A 23194-nucleotide genomic window follows, 5' to 3' on the forward strand; every position below is an offset into this window, starting at 1 on the left:
CGTTTGTTATATTTGTAACAATGGGTATGTTCATAGACAGACTTGAAAGCAATATCAGTGATTATTGCAAAAAAAAGGTTCAACTATTTTAATAAAATGATTGTGATTATGGTTGGTCTTATGGTTGCAGAAGACTTTTGTATTAGCCTATGTATAATTTCACAAGCCCTGAATTAATTAGATTATTCCCGACTGTTTGAAATACAGTGTATTGGCCTTTTTTTAATGGTGCAACAAAGCTTCTGTCGAGAAAGTAAAAATGTAAATATAAATGGAGATATGATTTTTGGTCAGATGGCCCAGCCCTAGTCCTGTGCTATCCTGTGGCAGCTATATTCATTTTTGATGCTAATAGGCGCTAGCAGGGTTGCCAACTCAGATCAAACTCGATCCTAGAGATGATGGAATCCCTTTTAACGTGTTTACGTTTCAGTTATGTTATATTTCATTCAAGAATATTCCTGAATATCTCCAGGCCAAACTAGGGGGTAGCGAAGCAACCTTCTGAGCTAGCCTTTCCCTTCATTTGCAGACTAACTGTTATTAGCTACAGTATTAGGTGTCATTAGAGATTAATACCACAGATGGAACAATGAGCCAGATATTTCACCAGATGTATAAATGTGACGCATCCGGTTGGCGTTTCCACTCACTACCAAATATGGTGAAGAGAGGAAGCCAGATGGATTTTGACCTACATTCTGAAAAAAATGTTCCTCGATTTAAACATTTGATATCAATACATTTTTCTGTTTCCAAAACTAGAATCTGTAACAGTGGACTACGTTTTGTAGACCCTTTGCCACTGTTTGTAAAAAATTGCCTTGTTTAGGAGTGCAAGAGTGAATTGAGTTATTGCACATGTGCAATTCACAGAGTAGGCTCTGTGAATTTCCCTAATGGAAATATGCAAATAAATGCTAGAAAGTGCCAATAGGATCTCGCTTGGCTCTGTCCACCTACTTGCTTGTTCTACCCACTATGATTAATTTGCTTCCATTGAAAATATCACCTCTCTGACCCCTGCGAGTGGAGCAGGGTGAACCTGTAGGTGAGGGGCAGGGATGCAGGCTCTACACAGGAAGAACATGGAGAGGGATCCACTGTTCATATGGTCTGGCAAGCATGATATGAGCTCATTGATTGTTATTCTTCCTGTGCATCTTGCCCTTTATCTGCGTCTCTTCCTCTCTTTCCTCTTTCATTTTCTTTCTCTCTTTACTCCCTTTCTCTCCCCACCACCATATTTCTATCTCCTCTTCCTCTGAGGATTTATTCCATCCTTTTTTCTCACTGTGATTTTGTAATATCCGAGCGGCTCGGGTGTCTGCTCTGCTGTCATAAACTGTGAGGGAATTGATACTCGTATAAATGCCTTTGGTCTAATGAAAGCAGTAGTGGTGCTTGTGTAAAATCAGTGGGCAAGCCAAGCCGGGGGGGGGGGGGGGGCATATAACAACCTATGTATTGTGATGATTGCTTTCTTTGCTCTATAACCTGTTAGGTCTATATATCACGGTCACAAGGCATATGAACTAAGGCCGAGACAATAAGAAGACAGTGGCAGAATAAATTCAACCACACTTTTTTTTTTTATCACAACACTGGAGAGCAACCTCCACAAAACATTATTGCATGTAACAAAGAGTTACATGACCTACTGGTCAAGCAAGTTAGTGTTTCTGACATTTTTGGACCACTAAACAACTATTGAAGTTGCAAAGAAAACAGGAGCTGCCTCCACTATTCAAGCACCATTTCACTGTTTTCCAACATTATTCAATCACCCATGTTTAGTCTAGTACAGTGACAACTAAAAGATAATAAAAACAATTTCATCCAAGCAACCTAATCTGAATGTGTCGGTCCCTGGTTCTGTTTGTTTGTTTGTGTGTGTGTGCGCGCGCATTTGTGCAAGTAGAAAAAAACGTGTTTACTCACCCTACTTGGCTAAAATGTTTAATTTCATGGCCAACTTTAGCTAGTTAACATTAGCCTTCTACATATTGAACTTCCATCCTCTCAGGCCAGGAGCACAAAAATATATGAATTTATGGTTGGATCAGAATCGCCATTATAATCTTTGGCCAGGATGGAGAATGAAGTAAAACCACAAATCCAAATCCATATCTCCATCCATAGCTAATTTAGGAAAGGGACCATTTTAGTTAGCTAGCCACTGAAGGACAACATTACATTGAGATGCATTACAAGTTTCTGTCAATGACGAATGCTCTCGAAGTGATTGGAGTGAAGCCAAATCCAAACTGGCTTCCCTTAACACTTTTGTTTGGTGCACCAGGACCATTCACAGTTTAGCTCACTCAGTTTAGCTCAACGCTGATTGGCTATTATTTTATAGAAAAAAATTATCACGGGAGACCAAATGCTCGCTTTCTTCCCTTGCATTCAATGCTACGGGCAGCAACAATGTCATACTCTTTTGGAACAGACCGCATCAGATGGTCTACAGAGACAGAGGGGGGCTGTTTCGCCTGCTCTGATGCTTTCTTCATTGAGATACATTCAGCCTCTTGCGAATTGAAGGAAAAGACGAAAGATTTAGGCAAGTCAGTTAAGAACAAATTCTTATTTACAATGACTGCCTACCCTGGCTAAGCCCTAACCTGGATGACGCTGGGCCAATTGTGCACCCCCCTGTGGGACTCCCAATCACGGCCGGTTGTGATACCGCCTGGAATCGAACCAGGTCTGTGGTGACGCCTCTAGCACTGAGATGCAGTGCCATAGACCTCATAATAGTTTTAGTTCAAGGCCGCAATTGGTTGTAGAACACTCTTTGGTTTCAGTAGCAGCTCTTATGACACTGGCTGTTCAGACCTGGGTCGAAATAGTATTTTGGTTTTCCATACTTAAGGTGTGCTTTATTTAGCCTTGCCGCCTGACATAATGGAACCAATAGGATAGTTCCGAAAGTTCAGTGAAGTGCACACTGAGTCAATTGATGTTTTGACAATCTTATCCAAGTGACAAATATGCTGATGTGTATATACAAATAATGCATTAAGAGAATGTGTTGATTGGCTATATCTCTATTCACAGTTTAGCTTTAGCAGCTGTGGGGTTTAAGTAGGACTGTAAACTAAATTATTTGTCTTTTATTTCCCATATCTTTTCCTTAGGGCTCTATCTGGCTTTAGTTATAGTTATATTTCCTGATTCTCTATATGAGATCGGGAAGGTTTTAGTAAGTCTTATCAAACAGCACGCCAACTGAGATCCTTGTGTGTATGTGTTAGACTTAGGCTGCAGAGATTATGAATTATAGAGTATTTGCGCTGTGTTACATGGTTCTGCACTACACCTCCCTCCCCATTCTCCGATCATTCTATCTCTTTTTTTCCCAGTCTTACTGGCTGTTATTCTTCCTCTTTTCATCACCTCTTCCACTGTTCAAAAGCTCTGTTTTGTGTACCTAGAGGACACATTTTACAATAGAGCTAGAACTCTTCCTCCGCCCCCTTTCTCTCTCAGTATGTGGTTTTCTCTGCCATGTAAATTCATGACCACATAATGAACCTCCTCAGGGTAAAGGGCCTGCTAATGCTTAGGCTAACTCACTCTCTCGCTTTTTCTCTCAATGATTGTATAGTGTATAGACTACAAAAGATAGTCTTGCGTGTATAGATCTATAGGGCCTCTATGAATGATGAGAATGATGCTGTAGATTTGAAACAATTGCATATTAATTGTACGTGATATGGTGACATTTCACCCGGCATATTAGAAGACAAGGTGAAGAAATGACCTTATTGCTTAAACGGACCGGATCCTCTTTGATCAACAGGAATGGGCTAGCTGATAGGGGCTAGGAGTGGATTTGAAATTGAGCATCCAACAACATGCTTCGAGAAGAGAAGGACTTGATGTTTTGGACGGAACACCATGTATACCACTCTGGAACACTTAATTATTTTTGAGGAACAAAATGCTTTACCTGTGTGTACAGTACATACATGCAGGTTTTAGGGTTGTCCCATTGGTGTACATCAGGGACGGGCAACTGATGGCCCGCGGACCCCCTTTTGAAGGCCCTCAGCATCATCAGTTTTTCATGTTAGCCCATGTCAGCTAGCATTTTTTTTGATAGCTGGTCACAAAACGAATGTAGCAATCTGAACTTGTTATCATGGTCTAATTACCGCCTGGGAGGCCACAATTGATTTTGTTGGTCAGGCTCACTCAAATATCTTATTAAAAAACGGCAAACATTTCTCTCCACCCTATGGGAAAATGTGTAGAATTGCAGAAAATAAGCAGTAAAACGCAGACCCGCAGGCATCTGCGTCCCCCTCATGATCATTTCAGATTTTTTTGTGTCCCCCATCAATGTTGCCCATCCCTGTAGATAGTAGAAGGAATTATACTCCACAGGAAAGTATTTTGGTCTCTCTTTACCCCTCTACTACTGAACTCACTCATACATTACACTCTTGTACACTTCTTTCTTCCTCTCCTTCCTGTCTGGTTGAAGTTTGTGTTTTTAATGAGAAACCCGAACCTCCTGAGACCTAATTATTATTTTTTTCTTCACTAATTTATAAATCACCGCACATCTCCCGCTACCCACTCAGCATAGGATAGATAAACTCACTGATGAGGGAGGATTGCCACTCAGAGAAAATATTATATTCCATGTTACAGGGCTCTAGACTAACTTTTTCCACTGGTGGCACTGGGGCTACCAACCTTTTCAGCTTATGGCACCAGCACATGATTTGGTCGCACCAATTTAATGACCTGACCGATGTACCTGCATTCCATATAGAACCAGGCTAATAATGACTAGACATCTTTTTTAAATGTGCATGTCCTTGCAGGGCTTAACATTCAGGTAAATTTGCCAGTGGCACACCGGGCCAGTGCCAACTGAAAGCCACTGGCCTGAATGAGAAGACTGGCCTGGGAAAGCGGATGATGCACGCATCATTTAAGGCAAGGCACCACACCCTAATGGGGTGTATTTTTCTCCCTTAATCACAATTAACTTTTAGATATATATATAATACCAATATAATACTTTTTTTGTATTACAACTTTTTTTAATTGTTGTTTTAAAATATACAAATTAGGCAATATATCATTAAATATACACATATTTCATATACCCCAATTCCATTTTTCTTGGCACTAGATGAAGTTAGCCTTTAAACATTTTGGTTTCATTTTGTTAAGACACTCCAGGATGAAACTTGTATAGAGTAGATAGTTCACAATCTTTCTCTCTGTAAAACATTAAAGACATGTACATAAAACTGCATCTGTTTAGTGCATATTTTTCAAGAAAAAATGTAATCTAGAATAATATTTTTGCAAAAAAGAAACAATTCCCTGGTATATAAGTCTGGAGGATATACTGTATGTAAGAATAACCACACAATGTTGGTGAATGCAAATGCTTCTGAAGCTGAGAAAAATGTGTTGGCACGTGAGAACAGCGACTTTCAGGAAATGGCAGTTAAAGAGGAGTAGCCTACAACGAATTAAACCTACCGGTCATCAAATTCATATTTAGACCCAATCACTATCTCTTCAAAGTAAGTTACTACATATAGTCCAGTGTGTAACATTCTCTATGAATTGGGCTTTTAAATGATGTATGATTTACATGTAGTGAGCTTTGAAATGATGGATTTATGTCCATTTGAATGTGGTCAAAATTCAGTTTTTGCCCCTTATTTGTACTACTATTAAGATATACCCCAAAATCTCAATAGATAAATTCATGAAAAAATGTAATTTCAGCCTGTGGTGCCTCACCTTAAATGTTATTTTTCATTTGCGGGCTGTGCAAGTAGAATATAGCCTAGAATATAGTAGAATATAGCCTACACACATTTGAACTTGACTATCTTATTTACATTGATTGTTTGGAGGGGGAAAAAATGTTTGCGGATTCTCAAAAAGGGTGTTATTGTTAGCAATTTTTAACATTCACTGTGCAATTGTAGGGATCTAAAAGTCAGTTTTATCTTTTGGTGAATTTAGTTTTTTTTCAGGGTTTCACTCTCAAAATCACCCTTTTAATTAAATTAAATTGCGTGCCTAGCAAGAGACTGTGTTTGGCTAGCCCTGTACTGTACAATGTGCTGTGTAAACTACATGTGATGGCAGAGTTTTGCAAGACAAATACCCTCGTGATTGATGCAAATCATCATGATATTCTGCCAGGTAAGCCTACTTTGCACTCAACAGTTTAATTGGTTTAAAGGTTTTTTGGGAAAGCCTGATGACTTTACTGAAAAATAAGTGTCGCACTGCCAAGTCTAAGGGTCGCAAAAATGAGAGTTTTGGTTGCAGTTAAACTTTTTTAAATGTTTTCTGCATACAACATTTGGGACCCACTTCAAACAAATTACAACATTTTTTATGAGGCTTGTATTGATGTTTATATACAGAAATAATTCATAGGCTAATACAGTATATCATGCATATATACTGAACAAAAAGATAAACACATGTTAAGTGTTGGTCACGTGCCTCATGAGCTGAAATAAAAAGACACAAAAAGTTTATTTAGCTCAGATTTCGTTGGCATATTTGTTTATATCCCCGTTAGTGATATTTTCTCCTTTGCCAAGATAACCCATCCACCTGACAGGTGTGGCATATCAAGAAGCTGATTAAACAGTATGATCATTACACAGGTGCATCTTGTGCTGGGGACAATATCAATATCAATATCCTCCAACATCATTTTAGAGAATTTGGCAGTACGTCCAACCGGCCTCGCATCTGCAGACCAGTTCAGGACCTCCACATGCAGCTTCATCACCTGCGGGATCGTGTGAGACCAGCCACCCAGACAGCTGATGAAACCGAGGAGTATTTCTGTCTGTAATAAAGCCCTTTGTGGGGGAAAAACATTTCTGATTGGATGGGCCTGGCTCCCCAGTGGGTGGTCCTGGCTGCCAAGTGGGTGGGCATATGCCCTCCAAGGACCACCATGGCTGCACCCCTGTCCAGTCATGTGCAATCCATAGATCAAAGCCTAATTTATTTCAATTTGCTCATTTCCTTATATGAACTGTAACTCAGTAAAATCTTTAAAATTGTTGCATTTTGCGTTTTTGTTCAGTGTACATTGTATTAAGTGTGAATGTTTAAGCCACCGGTCTCCAACAGGTAGATTAATTCTGTCTTCCTTTGCAAATTGTCATAAACAACCTTCCCGGCAACAATCCAATCAAAGCCACATTGACATTCCTCCTTTTTCATCCCCTCTTCCATTGTTCAAAAGCTCTCTGTATCTAGAGGGCACATTTGTACAATAGAACTAGCACAGCTCTCTCTCTCTCTGTGTGTGGTTTTCTCTGCCATGTAAAACCACGACCACGTAATGAACCTCCTAGGGGTAACGGCCTGCTAACGCTTAACTCAGTCTCCTCGTTGTCCTTTTCCTCCTGCTCTTCCCCCACTTTCTCCTCCAACTCCTCTCTCTCCTCCCTTACACATCAGTCCTACTCTTCTCCACCACAAGATGACAAAGACCACCCATTCTCTCCCTGCCTCCTGTCTCCGTCTCTTACTCACTCTCTACATTTCTATGCATCACGGTTTCCCTCTATCCCCTTCACACTTCCTCTCTGTCTCTCTGTCATCTGCTTCATACATTTTTGTGTCTCTTTTCCATCTTTACAGTATACAATTATATCATTCACTGTCTCTCTCTATTTCCCTTGCCCTCCTGTCTTTCAATCTGTGGTACACATTTGTGTTGTTTGACTGAAGTTCCTGATGCACAGATCTTGATTGCTGCCATGTGAAATGCTCCCCCTTCGACACACACACACAAACACACAGGGATTTGTTCATGTTTATCACTCTCACACATCGGGCCCCAGTGGAGCACACAGGATGACTTTGCCATGAGGAACCTTTTTTGTTTTTGTCTGGCTGGTGAGTCTCAATGAAGGCTGCTTCTCACTGTTGTTACTGCCCCGGAGGTCAGATGGCACATTTACACAGGTTGGCCTCTAACCTGAAAGGTCTGAGCTGCACCACAGAGACTCACAGCACTCACAGCTCTTGTGGGCAGGGTTGTAAAACCCTCAGAGAGTGGGAGGGAAGACGCACATTCCCACTTCAATATAAAAAAACTACATTCAAAATCAAAACGTATGCAAATGAAATTTTATCACATATACTGCCCCGAGCTTGTGATAAGATGCCATTTGCATAGGTTTCCGCTCTTTGAGTAGTTTTTGATATGGATGTGTTTCTTCTCTCCCTCTGTGTTATATCCTTTCCCTTGGATTTCATATTCCAGGGTGGGCATGTACCTTTTCCTCTCTCTGTCCTCCCTTGGGCCACAACCCAGCCTGACCCCCTTTCCTGACTCCGTTTAGCCCAGTGGTTTATCTTGGCTTCCCAGTGTGGGACGTCTGGAGGTCAGGAACCGCTCCTCCTCATCTCGGAGCCCCCCCACCCATCTCTAGAGATTTGTTCCAACAATACAGGGTTGCTAGAACCGTGTCATTGAGGTGTCAGGCAAGTTCATTTAATCTTGCTGTGTGTGTGTGTGTGTTGTCCTACCTAATTTGTACCTTTTTTATTTCTCAGGGTCCCGTTCTATCCTAGAAGACACATGGACTAAAAGAAATAGGGGCACCAGGCGAGGTAAGTCTTGGAAAAGACAATAAGATAAACACACACACCAATACAAAAACCTTTTGAAAAGACGGGATGTATCCTTTTAACCAAAATCAAAACCCTCAGGTCCACTTTAGGTTAAGACTGTCACCTTTGACCTCTCACCCATGCAGGCCCTCTGGCTGTCCTCTCAGCTGAGACCTGACTGCTGATTGGAGCCGGCCTGGTGTTCGTATAGGTGTGTGAGGAGATGAAGTCCAGTATGCGTCAGTGGCGGAGGCTGGTGTTTGTGGGCATGTTGGCATGGGCCCTCCTCTTCCTGGTTCTGCTATCCTACTTCCTAGATGCCCGCGTGGACAACGAGGCCCTGACCTCCGCCGGCTCCTCGCTCTCCCAGCATCCCGACACGCGGCGCTTGTCCTCCATCCAAGCCGCCTCCCACCAGCAGCACCACTCCGTCATGGGCTCCCGACCCGAACCCGCCTACACCACCTTTACCACCATCTACCCAGACCCTAACTCTAACCATTACCCTGACTCCGAAGCAGAGCCTAGCCCCACTTCCACCACCTCAGAGCCTGGCCTGGAGCTGAGCCAGAGCTCAGACAGCGGTCCCTACGGGACCAGCCAGGAGGGGGTGGGGGGCAGCCGACAGCAGCAGGACTACCTGGACCCCCAGACCCTGGCTGCATGGTCCTCCTTTGGCACGGAGAACGTGGGTTCCCACTCCGACCAAGCGGTGACCCGCAGCCGTGAGAGAACCGCCTGGACCCCCGCCGATGCTGAGTGGGGGCCCAACCGAACCAAGCGCAGATCCTCACGTGAGGATGAAGAGGGGGAGGAGGAGGGGGTTCAGACGAATAACAGCCACAGGAGGAGGACCACAGTGTGGGGGCGTAGGGGGAAGAGAGATGGGTGGGGAAAAGAGGAGGATTTAGAGGAGTACTACTTCTCCAAGTCGGCCTCGGTGGTGCAGCGACTTTGGCGGGGAAGTGTTTCCTCTGGAATGCTGTCCCCGCGGCTGCAGCGCGCTATGCGTGACTACCTGAGTGCCAACAAACATCACGTGACCTATAAAGGACGCAGACGGGCCGCCCAGAGCTCCAGGGAACTGCTGTGTGAGCTGAAGGATCAGGCCAGGCTGAGAACACTGGATGGGTCCGAGCAGCCCTTCTCCTCGCTAGGCTGGGCCCATCTGGTGCCACGCCTGGCCCTGGAGCAGCTCTACAGACAGGGGGGCCAGAGGGGCTTCAGGAGCTGTGCTGTGGTGACCTCTGCTGGGGCTATTCTGCACTCAGGCCTGGGGAAGGAGATCGGTGAGTGAAGGCTAGAGGGGTAGAGAGGGGAGTGGACAGGGGATGGTAGAGGAGGGGAGAGGGATGGAAGAAAAGGAGGTGGAGGGCAGGGGGAGGGAGGGAGGTATGCAGGTTAAATGGGATGAAGGGATTGAAGGAGAGCTGGGATACGATGGCTGAAACTTGATGCTTTTAGTGGTACAGTAAATTGAAGAAAAAAACACTTTTCTGTTTTACCTAATGCCCTGATAAATAGAACCCTGGTCTTGCCTATATGTGACTGTGTGTCTGTCAGAGTGTGAAAAACAGCATTGATCCTGAGCAGATTTCTCTGTGACAACCCAGTCTGTTTATGTGAGGGGAGAATGATGTCTCTTTACGAAGTGACATCCACAGCATTGATTGGGAAGTAAATTTGTTGTGTAATGCTAATCGACTTCCCAATTCGCCCCACAGCCTAGTGTTAGCTTACTGTAGCACAGTGACGTGACATTTAGTCTTGGGCTCTAAACTGTCTCACACACCAAGTAGGAGACATCTATCACCCAGTAGTAACAATTTCTATGATTGGCTGAAAGGGAATTGGCATGTCATATTTCCCGACGGGTCTAGAGCAGTTAATTTGGAGATCTTCTATAAACTGTATCTCTAGAATACTTTGGTTGACTGCATTGCAGCTTGTCTTTGTGTGTCTTCTGTTCTCTGCGTTGGCGGCTCTATGTGGGCATGGGGAGAGTGTGAACTCGGGGACAGATGGCTCACTTGTTTAAACGTATAGATTAGCAGGAAATCAAACCATATTGATCTCACTTAGATACTCCTCATCTGTCCAATGCTGAGGTGTTTATGGAAATACCTTCCTGTCTTCCCATCCTTTCCTTCACGCCAAAGTGTGTGTACAAGCATGTGAATGTATGTTTGACATTAGAGTCAATAGGATGAGAGGTTTGTGAATCTGTCGTTGGACATCTGTACCAGGCTAATGTTTCGCTGCCCCCGTGTGGTGAATTGGCTGAATTAACATCCTCAACGGGCTTCTACGGTTTAGTCGTCTCATCGCCTCACTGCTCTCTCCCGCCATATCTCTCCACATCCACCCCCCCCCCTATCCATACACTCTCCTTCTGAATTCCAAATAGACCCCCACCCCTCAGCTATACCTTAGCTTAGGCCTTTGTGTAGATCAGAAAGGTGTCTCCAAGGTGGTATCTGATAGGTGTATCCAAATGGTGAAAATTACACCTTTTCCTAACCAGAGCACAAGATGGCGTTATTACCACATGGGCATTTCCACGGTAACCGCATGATGCTGAGATTTCGATTTTCACTTGAAAATGTATGCCAAACAAAAACCATTGATTGCAAAGTTAAACAAATGGTACAACTATATTTAACAGTTTCTACTGACATTTGAACAGAAACACATTTACTTGAACAGAGTAGATGTAAAGTTGGGTTACAGAATGACAGTAAAACTCTGTTTACATATCTACTCCGAAATTAAGATTCAAAGATGTCTGCTGGAAGAAAAAAGTATATTTTGGTCATTGAACTACAGTAAGTGAAGTGGATTAACACCCAGTAACAGAATGCTGGTATCAGAATGACATCATGGGTCCCTGATTCTCTTCATGGTGGTAGGTCCTGAATAAGTACACACTAATATCCTGCTTTGCATGTTTGGGTGTTTATTCTACACACTGGCTATTATTCTAATGAGCTCGCCCCAAACAAGACCACATTTGGTTGGTCCGGACCTGACCAAATCTGTACCAATCATAGACTTATGTTTCACAAGTTTGGACATCACAGTAGAGTACAGCACAGTATAATACAGTAAATTATACTGTAATCTACTGTACTAAACTCGACTCTACTGTATCGTACTGACCTCTACTCTAATTTTCTTTACTGTATAGTGCTCTACTGTATTGTACTGTACAAACTTGTGACACCGACGTCTATGACTCTATCTGGAAAAGGACGAAGCGTGTAACAATTTATTTGTATTTTTATTTCTTCATATTTTAGGGCCCTAGAAAATCAGTTTTTCCTTATTCTGTTTATTTTTCCTTCAAATTCAGTTTTCTCCGCTTTGGGTGTAGATGCCCTTTAATTCAAGTAAGTAGCAAAATACTTATTTAAGTTTGTGTGATGCAGAGTTTTCTGAACAAATCACTACTGGATTGATGCAAATAATCATGATATCTTTCTGCCAGGTAGGCATAGGCTACTTTGTAGTTAACATTTAATTGAGAAGGTTTTTGAGAAAGCGTTTCCATCTACCAGAAGATGGTTATTAGCATAATCGCTAACCACTAGACAAAGTGGTAGACACACACACACACACACACAGAGACCGGGTATTCCCGTGTCTCCTTATAAAGTTAAAGGAAAATACGAATCACTGATGCATGTCTTTATAATAATATTGAGCAAAATGAATACATTTTCTAATAAATTCAATAGATTTAGTAGATTTCCTACTATGTTCAATACATTTTTGAATATTGTTGAATTCCGTTTTCATGTCTGCATTCCGTCCACATTCCCCGCATCATGGATTTTATAGGGCCCTAATATTTGGACTGCCGAAACTACTTTTCCACATCCATGGACTTCCGGTGTTGGTCGGTGCTCAGTGGGTGAGGAGGTTGGTGACAGTAAATGCAAACATTGTTAGATTTTGTGGTAATTCTGTCAATGATTTGGCAAAATATAAATATTGAAATTAGTTGGTATTTTTAAGACTTTTTCAGCTAAACATTTTCTAAAACCCCTTTTCCATCATTTTGACCTGAAATCAAAGCATTTGGTTATTTCTTAAGGTGGAAAATGGTATATATATAAATATGCCTTAAGTTCTCAAAAATATAGGCTCAGCCTTTTCTTTTTTTAAATTTCATTTTTATTCAGTTTTTTTAATTCATTATTTTTTTAAACTCTAGATACAAACTTATACATAGAAATAACAACTTACAGACACACACAAACAATGACTACATCTCATCTGACCAGACCCGTATGTTCATACCCCCATCCCTAGTGCCTGCATTATTGTTTGTCACTTGGCCTTAAACTGAACCAATTAGTTTCTCTGTCACCCGTGCCATGTCAATAATAAAATATAAATGTTTCCATTGCGAAAATTGATTTCTAAGTTTAGTATAATTTTTTTTCTTGATGAGGGATGAGAAGAGAATTGTCCAGCCCATTGGGTATCTCACTACACCCCCATATGCCATGTCTTGAAATGTGCAGAAAGACAGATTAAAAGTACATTTACATTGTAATAGTTCTGATAGCCAACTTTCTAGCTCCACACATAAGCATGGATTATTGAGTCAGTATTAGTTTTTAAATCACGACTCTGCTGTAGAATTTGTGAATTTTGTCTTTTGTATAATATTCTATTCTATACATTAGTTTAGACTGGATTAAGTTTATTCTGAAAAGCTATCCTAGGATTGTTCCCTAAGGTTGTGTTTTTAGTCAGTGATATTGGTTCTTGTATAATACAGTGCCTTGCAAAAGTATTCACCCCCCTTGGCATTTTTCCTATTTTGTTGCATTATAACCTGTAATTTAAATGGATTTTTGTTTGGATTTCATGTAATGGACATACACAAAATAGTCCAAATTGGTGAAGTGAAATGAAAAAATGACTTGTTTCAAAAGAATATAAAACGTAAAAGTGGTGCGTGCCCCTTTTTGCTATGAAGCCCCTAAATAAGATCGGGTGCAACCAATTACCTTCAGAAGTCACATAATTAGTTAAATAGATTGCACACAGGTGGACTAAGTGTCACATGATCTGTGTGTATATATACTCCTGTTCTGAAAGGCCCCAGAGTCTGCAACACCACTAAACAAGGGGCGCCACCAAACAAGCGGCATTATGAACACCAAGGAGCTCTTCAAACAGGTCAGGGACAAAGTTGTGGAGAAGTTCAGATCAGGGTTGGGTTATAAAAAAATAGGGCACCACAACTAACCTGCCAAGAGAGGGCTGCCCACCAAAACTCACGGACCAGGCAAGGAGGGCATTAATCAGAGAGGCAACAACGAGACTAAAGATAACCCTGATGGAGCTGCAAAGCTCCCCACAGAGATTAAAGTATCTGTCCATAGGACCTCTTTTTAAGCCTTACATTCCACAGAGCTTGGCTTTACGGAAGAGTGGCCAGAAAAAAATAAGCAAACATGTTTAGTGTTTGCCAAAAAGCATGTGGGAGACTCCTCAAACATATGGAAGAAGGTACTCTGGTCAGATGAGACTAAAATTTAGCTTTTTGGCCATCAAGGAAAACCCTATGTCGGGCAAACCCAACACATCTCATCACCCCGAGAAGACCATCCCCACAGTGAAGCATGGTGGTGGCAGCAGCAGCATGCTGTAGGGATGTTTTTCATTGGCAGGGACTGGGAAACGGGTCAGAATTGATGGATGGCGCTAAATGCAGGGAAATTCTTGAGGGAAACGTGTTAGTCTTCCAGAGATTTGAGACTGGGACGGAGGTTCACCTTCAAGCAGGACAATGACCCTAAGCATACTGCTAAAGCAACACTCGAGTGGTTTAAGGGAAAACATTTAAAGTCTTGGAATGGCCTGGTCAAAGCCCAGACCTCAATCCAATTGAGAATCTGTGGTATGACTTAATAATTGCTGTATACCAGTGGAAACCATCCAACTTGAAGGAGCTGGAACAGTTTTGCCTTGAATAATGGGCAAAAATCCCAGTGGCTAGATGTGCCAAGCTTATAGAGACATACCCCAAGATACTTGCAGCTGTAATTGCTATAAAATGTGACTCTACAAAGTATTGACTTTGGGGGGGTGAATAGTTATGCACACTCAAGATGTCTTTTTTTGTCTTATTTCTTGTTTGTTTCACAATCAAAAATATATTGCATCCTCAAAGTGGTAGGCATGTTGTGTAAATCAAATGAGACAACCCCCCCCAAAAATCTATTTTAATTCCAGGTTGTAAGGCAACAAAATAGGAAAAATGCCAAGAGGGTGAATACTTTCACAAGCCCCTGTACATTTAACTTTCTTCCATATTGTTAGCTTTCATTTGACACCAAATGTAATGTGTCCCTATGAACTTCACATTAGTGCTCATGGGGCCTTTTCATGGAAATGCCCACATTGCTTGTACCTGACTGTTAATTTTGACCTGGGAAATGAGATGGGGGTGGGGGGGGGGGGGGCTGCCTGTGGATCCAGTAATAGTACTTCAACAATATTGGTGCTCTGAGAAATAAATGGTCCTGCACATGAGCCTTACTAGCTAGTGGCAAGAGGACGAAAACCTACCATTTAACCATGACCATTTTAAAATGGTTTTATTTTTTATTTAACCTTTTATTTAACTAGGCAAGTCAGTTAAGAACACATTCTCATTTACAATGACTGCCCACAAAAAGGAAAAAGGCCTCCTGCGGGGATGGGTGCTGGGAGTAAAAGGTAAAATATAGGACAAAACATGCATCACAACAAGAGACTACATAAAGAGACCTAAGACAACAACATTGCATGATAGCAACACATGACAGCAACACAACATGGTAAAAGAACAAAACATGGTACAAACATTATTGGTTACAGACAACAGCACAAAGGGCAAGAAGACAACAATACATCACGCAAAGCAGCTACAATTGTCAGTAAGTGTCCATGATTGAGACCATTAATCATAAAATTGTGTGTGTGTGAGACCATGTACACCTGAGTGTACAAAACATTAGGAACATGCTCTTTCCATGACCAGGTGAATCCAGGTGAAAGCATTGATCCTTTTTGACTTGTTAAATCCACTTCAACAGTGTATATAGAGGGGAGGAGACAGGTTAAAGTGATTTTTAAGCCTTGAAACAGTTGAGACATGGATTCTGTATGTGGGCCATTCAGAGGGTGAATGGGCAAGACACAGCTTTAAGTGCCTTTGAACGGGTATGGTAGTCGGTGCCAGTCACACCGGTTTGAGTGTGTCAAGAACTCAAACACTGCTGGGTTTTTCACACTCAACAGTTTCTCATGTGAATCAAGAAGGGTCTACCAGCCAAAGGACACCCAGCCAACTTGACAGAACGGCGGGAGGCATTGGAGTCAATATCCCTGTTGGACATCCCTGTTGGACGCTTTCAACACCGTGTAGACTCCATGCCGTGACGATTTGAGGCTGTTCTGAGGGCAAAATAGGTGCACCTCAATATTAAGGTATTCCTAATGTTTTGTACACTCAGTGTATGTGTACACTTTGTGTGTGAAGGCCAGCAGAAGGGCACACTGCCTGTGTCAGTTTGAAGGCTTCCTGGTGATGTTTGATGATCATAGAACAAATACGAGTAGAGCAGGTGCCTGTGAAACTCCCTTCAGTTACACACGTTGACCACTAGAGAATACTCTCTCTCTATGAGTAGTGATAATTTCATGTACTATTGCATCAAAGCACAGAGCTGAATCCTGCACTAGGTTGCTCATTTACCAGATTGTCCATGTCAAATGGCCATTCACGGTGATTGGTCATCCAGGTCGAGTGTTTGGACTATGGCTGAACGAGGGCAGTCGGGGTGAAGTGGAAAAGGTCAAGGAGACTTAAAAGTGTAGAACTTCACTACCAGACTCTCAGGGTATCACTAGAGGTTAATAAGAGGCAGGTAGGCAGACTCTGTGGCTGCACCAAGTGAACACTGCCCAAAAGACAGACTATTGGATGTCATCTAGGGACTTGTCGTTTATGAGCACTTGATTGATTTTCTGTTTCTGAGGTGGCCTTTTGATATTCGGCTGCCAAAACTTGATTGTCTTAGCTAAGTAACAGCTGATTGACGTAGAGTCACACTTACATTTTTTTTCATCGAATGACACCCAGATTCCCATGATGCAGTTCTGCGGTTCAACGCTGCACCTACAGAGGGCTACGTGAGAGATGTGGGGAACAAGACCACCATCCGCATCATCAACTCACAGGTGTGTGTCATAAGGCTAACATGCATGTCACAAGCTAAGAGTCACCTATAACAAGCTTCACGACTCCTCATATGTGCCTGTAATCAAGTGCCGTGGCCGAGTAAGTGATTCAGCATGTTGAATAGACCATGACTCATTCAAACAAACAACATGACTCCTCATCAATATGTGCCTGCAATCAAGTGCCATGGCCGAGTAAGTGATTCAGCATGTTGAATAGACCATGCCCCCTTCAAACAAACAACATGACTCCTCATCAATATGTGCCTGCAATCAAGTGCCATGGCCGAGTAAGTGATTCAGCATGTTGAATAGACCATGCCCCCTTCAAACAAACAACATGACTCCTCATCAATATGTGCCTGCAATCAAGTGCCATGGCCGAGTAAGTGATTCAGCATGTTGAATAGACCATGACTCATTCAAACAAACAACATGCATCCAAACACATGAGCCTGATTTGCATATAAATAAGAATGTGATTCATTCAAAGCAGGTGTGTGTGTGTGTGTGTGTGAACCAGCTGTCCTCCAGTACTAGGTAGACAGTGAGTGATTACCCTTACCCATTTTGTGTAAGTGGGTCTTCACCACAGCTCCAGTTCAGTCATCTTCTCCCAGTGAAGAAGTCATCTTCTCCCACTCAGCACAGAGAACAACATGCAGTAAAGACACACGCACGCACACTAGCGCATTCTACTACTGTCACACTAACAGTCAAAGCAACCGCAGAGCTCATTCTACTGTGGACCCACAGCTCCCATGGAGAGATGGGGAGAGGGCGAGTGTGTTTGTTTTCATGCGTGTGGGCACTGCAGTGCTGCATCTAGTTTCATGTGTAACCTTTGACCCCTCCACTTTACAGATCCTGGCCAATCCCAAGAACCACTTCAACACCAGCTCCCTGTATAAGAAGGTGACTCTGGTGGCCTGGGACCCTGCTCCGTATGCTGTCAATTTGCACAAGGTGTGTGGGAGTGTGTGAATTTTAGATTCTCCTTGACCGTCTAGTTTTTATTTTGGTGATAGTTCTAAAATAACAATCTTATTTAAATACATATTGCTCCATAGTTTTTTTTACATACTTTATATCTTGTTTTATTCGTTTAAGTTTACACTGAAAAGGTTTTCCCATGTGCCGCTGCTAAATGCATATAGAGGAAACACTGCACTCTACTCAAACCTTGCCCACTCTCTTTGAGAGGTCCAGTAATGGCACCTAAATGGTGATATTTAAAGAGTTGCTCACCAGAGCCCATGGCACCTGTTGAATTGGTGGAAGATGGGCTATGGTTGCCATGGTTATGCTAGCAATGCTAATGAGGACCTGCGTAGTGGAAGGCCCCGTGTGGAAAAGTTAGCCTCGCTTGTCTGTTTAACTCACGGCCTGATATTCCATATCAGCTTTATATACCCTGCACTCCTCCTTTCTTCGCTCTCCAGTCCTCTGACACTATCTCCTTCATCACCTCCACTTCTTATCCCATTCTGTTTTACTTCTTATCCCATTCTGTTTTACTTCTTATCCCATTCTGTTTTACTTCTTATCCCATTCTGTTTTACTTCTTATCCCATTCTGTTTTACTTCTTATCCCATTCTGTTTGACTTCTTATCCCATTCTGTTTTTACTTCTTATCCCATTCTGTTTTACTTCTTATCCCATTCTGTTTTACTTCTTATCCTCTTTTTCTCCTGCTTCTTATTCATCTCTTCCTTTATCTTCCATATTTTTCTCCTCTTTTCCCCTCTGGCCTTCCTCCCTGTTCTCTCCACTTCCTCCCTGTTCTCTCCACTTCCTCCCTGTTCTCTCCACTTCCTCCCTGTTCTCTCCACTTCCTCCCTGTTCTCTCCACTTCCTCCCTGTTCTCTCCACTTCCTCCCTGTTCTCTCCACTTCCTCCCTGTTCTCTCCACTTCCTCCCTGTTCCGTCCACTTCCTCCCTGTTCTCTCCACTTCCTCCCTGTTCTCTCCACTTCCTCCCTGTTCTCTCCACTTCCTCCCTGTTCTCTCCACTTCCTTTATTTATATTTTGTATCCTTAATCTCACCTGGGTTCCACTTTATCACTGTCCTCTCTCTTTCGCGTGTGCGTACCCTCTCTCCCTCACTCTCTCTCGCCCCCTCTCCCTCACTCTCATGCTTGCGCTCTCTCTCTATTTCTGGCGCTCATCCTCTCTCTCTCTTTGAGTAGAGGTGCATGATCAGTAACAAGTCCAGGGGAAAAGGACGAAGCCATGATTACCACTGTGATAGGAAAATATGATGCAATGTAGTTGGTCCAGGAATAGGTTGCAAAATGGCTTAATATATTCTAGGAATAACTACAGGAATCAACTTCCTTCAATCTATCTCTTTGTTTAACTCTGTTTCTCTGTGGTATGCCAGTCTAGAGTAGACTATAACTATTACCCCTCCCCCCTCTCAATCGCTCTCCCTCTTTCTTTGTCCCCCTCTCTCTCTTAAACCCCCTTTCTCTCGCTCGCCCCCTTCTCTCTCTCTCTGACAGTGGTATGCCAGTCCAGACTATAACCTGTTCAGTCCATATGTGGAGCACCGGAGGCTCCACCCCACCCAGCCCTTCTACGTCCTCCACCCCAAATATGTGTGGCAGCTCTGGGACGTCATCCAGGGCAACACCCAGGAGACCATCCAGCCCAACCCACCCTCCTCAGGGTTCATAGGTGAGACTGTATACCCACATATGCATACAGGTGTGTATACACACGTACAAGCAAACACACACACACACACACACACACACACACACACTTTCTCAAGTGTTTTGTAAAACAGGCTCTGTGGTTATAATGTTAACATCAGAGAGTCTGATATGCAGCCAGTTGACCCCTCCATGTTGTGTAATACAGTGCTTGGGCTCAGCATCTGCTTGGCGTCATGTTATTGTATTATTATAATATAACAGCACTACAGGACCTATAGCAACACTCACGGGGCTATTAAAACCTAGCCTAGGTCATCAACAGAACAGTGTCATTCTTATTATAACCCACCTCTTCTTCAGGTCACCTTGACTGCAACGCCGGGTTGCTGTTGGCATCCTCCCCTTCTCTAGACCTCTTCCTGGGTCATGCATCAAGTAGTACAAGGCTGTGTTGCGGTAGGATTTGGGGTGTTTAGGTATTCGTTGAGTCAGACCCCCATATGTCCAGTTTGGGGAGAACGATGTCTCACAGATATTTTATTGAAGGAATATCCTTGTCCCTAATAATAAAGTGTGGTGGTGTATTGCAGTGCGATATTACAAATTGTTTGCGTAATTATAATATTATAATTAAGTACATTTCAATTGCTCAGTAGACCGCGAAAATCACACCAGAAACACACAGACATGTCAGGCTGAATTCAGCGCTTTCTTTGTACAGGTTCTGATGAAGGGGGAGAGGTCAGGGGGGAATAAGTTTGGGAGGGGGGTGGTAGGTACCCCAAACATCACACATGAGTTCAAAGCCACTTCTCCCCAAACAAAATGCTGGCAGGTCTGGCAAAAGTCCCATTCTCAATCTGTGAGATCCATGTAGTTCCACAATAGAAAAGTCAGAGATCAGAGCTTCAGTCCGAGATCAGAGCCATTCAGTCCGAGATCACCCACAGTCACCAGTGTACCAGTATCCTTCAGAGCTGTACGGCTCAGTATTTGTTCTCTTGATGAACTTTTATAGTCTTTATCAGCTCTTTACTGGACATCCCATAGCTTATTGCACCAGTCAGTGGATGCACCTCAAATCGCACCCTATTACCCTTCTTTCCCGTGCCCTATGTAGTGCACTACGTTGGGGAATAGGGTGCGATTTGAGATACATCCACAGACCTTCTAATCTGTCTTCACAGTCAGGACAACACAGAGGCTGGGAGTAGCGTAACCACTGGCTGTGTGTGTGTGTTAGAGAGGTGGGGTAAGTGTGTGTTAGAGGGGTGGGGTAAGTGTGTGTGTGTTGAGGGGGTGAAATGTGACAGATACTCCTTTTCACTTGGGCAGTCGATGTGTTTAGAAAAGAAGCAAGTGTATCGAGCAATGGTTTTTACACCTACACAGAGACAAGCCAGAGAACAGGCCGAGTGAGATCAAATGGTACACATAGTTCATAACCACACACACCCTCTCTCTCCTTTGAATGCAGCACACATGCTCACTCTACAGCCCCCCCTCCCTCATGTATACATATACAGAAATGTACTTTCTCTTGCACACACAGAATGTACAATTTCACTCCTACATAAAGATAAACACAGCAGTTGGTAAACAAATGGAAGGGGTTGGGCTGGAGTAGACGAGCGCATGGGCCTTGGAGCCTATTGGTTGGCACAGTACAGTAGCTAGCTAGCTGAGCCATGCATCAACACCCACCAGGCCTTCCCGGCGTGCCCGCTCATGAGAGAGTGACCTCGGGTGGGTTGGTGTGCTCTGTGACCAGGGTGCTGCAGCCATGGTTCTGGATACCCGTGGAGATCCGGGCGGTGCACGCCACCGTGTTGCTGTACACGCGGCGGCTAAGCTGGATGGCGGTGGTCTTGGAAGGCATGGAGGATTGTCCGTTCTCCGCGGAGGGCCTTTCACACCGGATCAGGATGAGGAAACACCTGTAGAACTGAGGAGGAGGGAGAGATTACATGGGAGAAACATGGCAGGGCAGAAGAATGGGGTGAGGAATGCAAAAGGAAGAGTTGGAAGAAAAGTCTGTAAGTATTGCTTGGTGGTAGCAAGAAAACCTGCACGTGGAAGGTGTTGCTACAGCAAAGATGAGCGAAAACATCATTATCCATGTCCTCTTTTTGCTAATTGGTCGCATGCGCAAACTAGCATTCATAAATGGATTTATCTGCCGGTATTGTTCCGTGTTACCATGGTAACTGATGATTCTATAGGCTCTAGCCTGCTATCTCTGGGTTGTATGAACAGGGTCATTCAGGAGTGCTAATATGACGTCAATTCCATTCTTGGTCAATAACGTTTTAACACTTCAACTGCACTTATTATTTGGTGGCCACCTCGCTTGATTGTCTATAACAACAAGAACAACACGCACACTCCTGTTCAGTCTCCTTTGAGAGGTTGGACAAATGTTTCCATTCCCTGAGTTTGACCTGTCACATTTCTCTCTGATGTCACCAAGGTAAACAGGAAGTGAGGTGGTAGAGAGGGAATGGCCCTGTAAGGACTTCAGTTCATCAGCAGAGTAGCGTGGTCTTGCCATGTTTAGTGTGACCTCACAGGCCATTAAACATGCTACATACAGTAGTACATTACACTAACACAGCTGCCCCCAGAGCCATGCACATTGACAACTCAGCTCTCTCTTCCTGGATTCCTATTTCTCATGGTTGACTGACCCTCTGAGAGATAACATAGTGTACATCAGGGAGTACCCGTACACTGTTTAGATGATCCTGTAGTTCCTTTAGCAATGTTTACTCTAAACTTTGATGAAGACCCTTTTGTGGTTGAAACATTTCCAAATAACTGAGTGTACATTATTTTGGAGGGGCGGTAGAGTGGGAAAAGAAGCTGCTACTTGCTCTGTCTGTTTATACCCTCTCTGTTCTGTGCCAGCCAGGACTAAACAGATGTTTTTGCAGGGTGTGTGTGTGTGAACAAGAATGGATTTGGGGGTGAATTTAGGGTGTTTGTGTGAGAGGCACATGGTTAGTCTCTGTATGTTGTAGGTGTGTTTGGATGTGTATTTATGTAAACATTGTGTACTGGGTGGTACATAATTGGTTGGTATCCTAACTGAATGCATGTTCTGTTTTACTATAGTTAAGAGAAACAATAGTGCAACAGAGCTTGGATACCAGGCAACTTCATAATCACATAATTCAATGTAAGGATTGCGTGTTTTGCAGAATGTGTGAGTGTATATATATACTAGACCAGTGGTTCTCAATTTTTGTCACGGGAGGTTTTGAATATATATATGTATAAAACATTAAGAACACGTTCCTAATATTTAGTTGCACCCCTTTTTCTCTCAGAACAAATCGTCAGTCATGGACTTTACAAGGTGTTGAAAGCAATGCGGTCCCATCTTGACTCCAATGCTTCCCACCGTTGTGTCAAGTTGGCTGGGTGTCCTTTGGGTGGTGGACCATTCTTGATACTCATGAGAAACTGTTGTGTGACAACCCAGCAACGTTGCAGTTCTTAACACACTCAACCCGGTGCGAATGGCACCTACTACCATACCCCGTTCAAAGGCACTTAAATATTTTGTCTTTTCCAAACACCCTCTGAACGACACACACAGACAATCCATGTCTCAACTGTCTCAAGCATTAAAAATCATTTTTTAACT

The 23194-nt window shown here is 43.1% G+C and overlaps 2 protein-coding genes across 2 annotated transcripts in view; one reads left to right on the top strand and one right to left on the bottom strand.

Annotated features, from left to right (window-relative positions):
* LOC109871273 (beta-galactoside alpha-2,6-sialyltransferase 2) overlaps positions 1-23194 on the top strand; it is a 60438-nt gene that overhangs the window by 35850 nt on the left and 1394 nt on the right. The window contains exons 2-6 of the mRNA XM_020462093.2: positions 8584-8640; positions 8787-9929; positions 16787-16884; positions 17749-17850; positions 19390-19564. Of these exons, the coding sequence (XP_020317682.1) occupies positions 8864-9929; positions 16787-16884; positions 17749-17850; positions 19390-19564 (1441 nt within the window). The 5' untranslated portion in view covers positions 8584-8640; positions 8787-8863. The remainder of the gene's footprint in view (positions 1-8583; positions 8641-8786; positions 9930-16786; positions 16885-17748; positions 17851-19389; positions 19565-23194) is intronic.
* Positions 20055-23194, bottom strand: part of LOC109871274 (parapinopsin-like) — a 34307-nt gene continuing 31167 nt past the window's right edge. The window contains exon 4 of the mRNA XM_020462095.2: positions 20055-21490. Coding sequence (XP_020317684.1) covers positions 21272-21490 — 219 coding nt within the window. The 3' untranslated portion in view covers positions 20055-21271. The remainder of the gene's footprint in view (positions 21491-23194) is intronic.

Source organism: Oncorhynchus kisutch, linkage group LG26, assembly GCF_002021735.2.
Source record: "Oncorhynchus kisutch isolate 150728-3 linkage group LG26, Okis_V2, whole genome shotgun sequence".
In the NCBI taxonomy this organism is placed as follows: domain Eukaryota; kingdom Metazoa; phylum Chordata; class Actinopteri; order Salmoniformes; family Salmonidae; genus Oncorhynchus; species Oncorhynchus kisutch.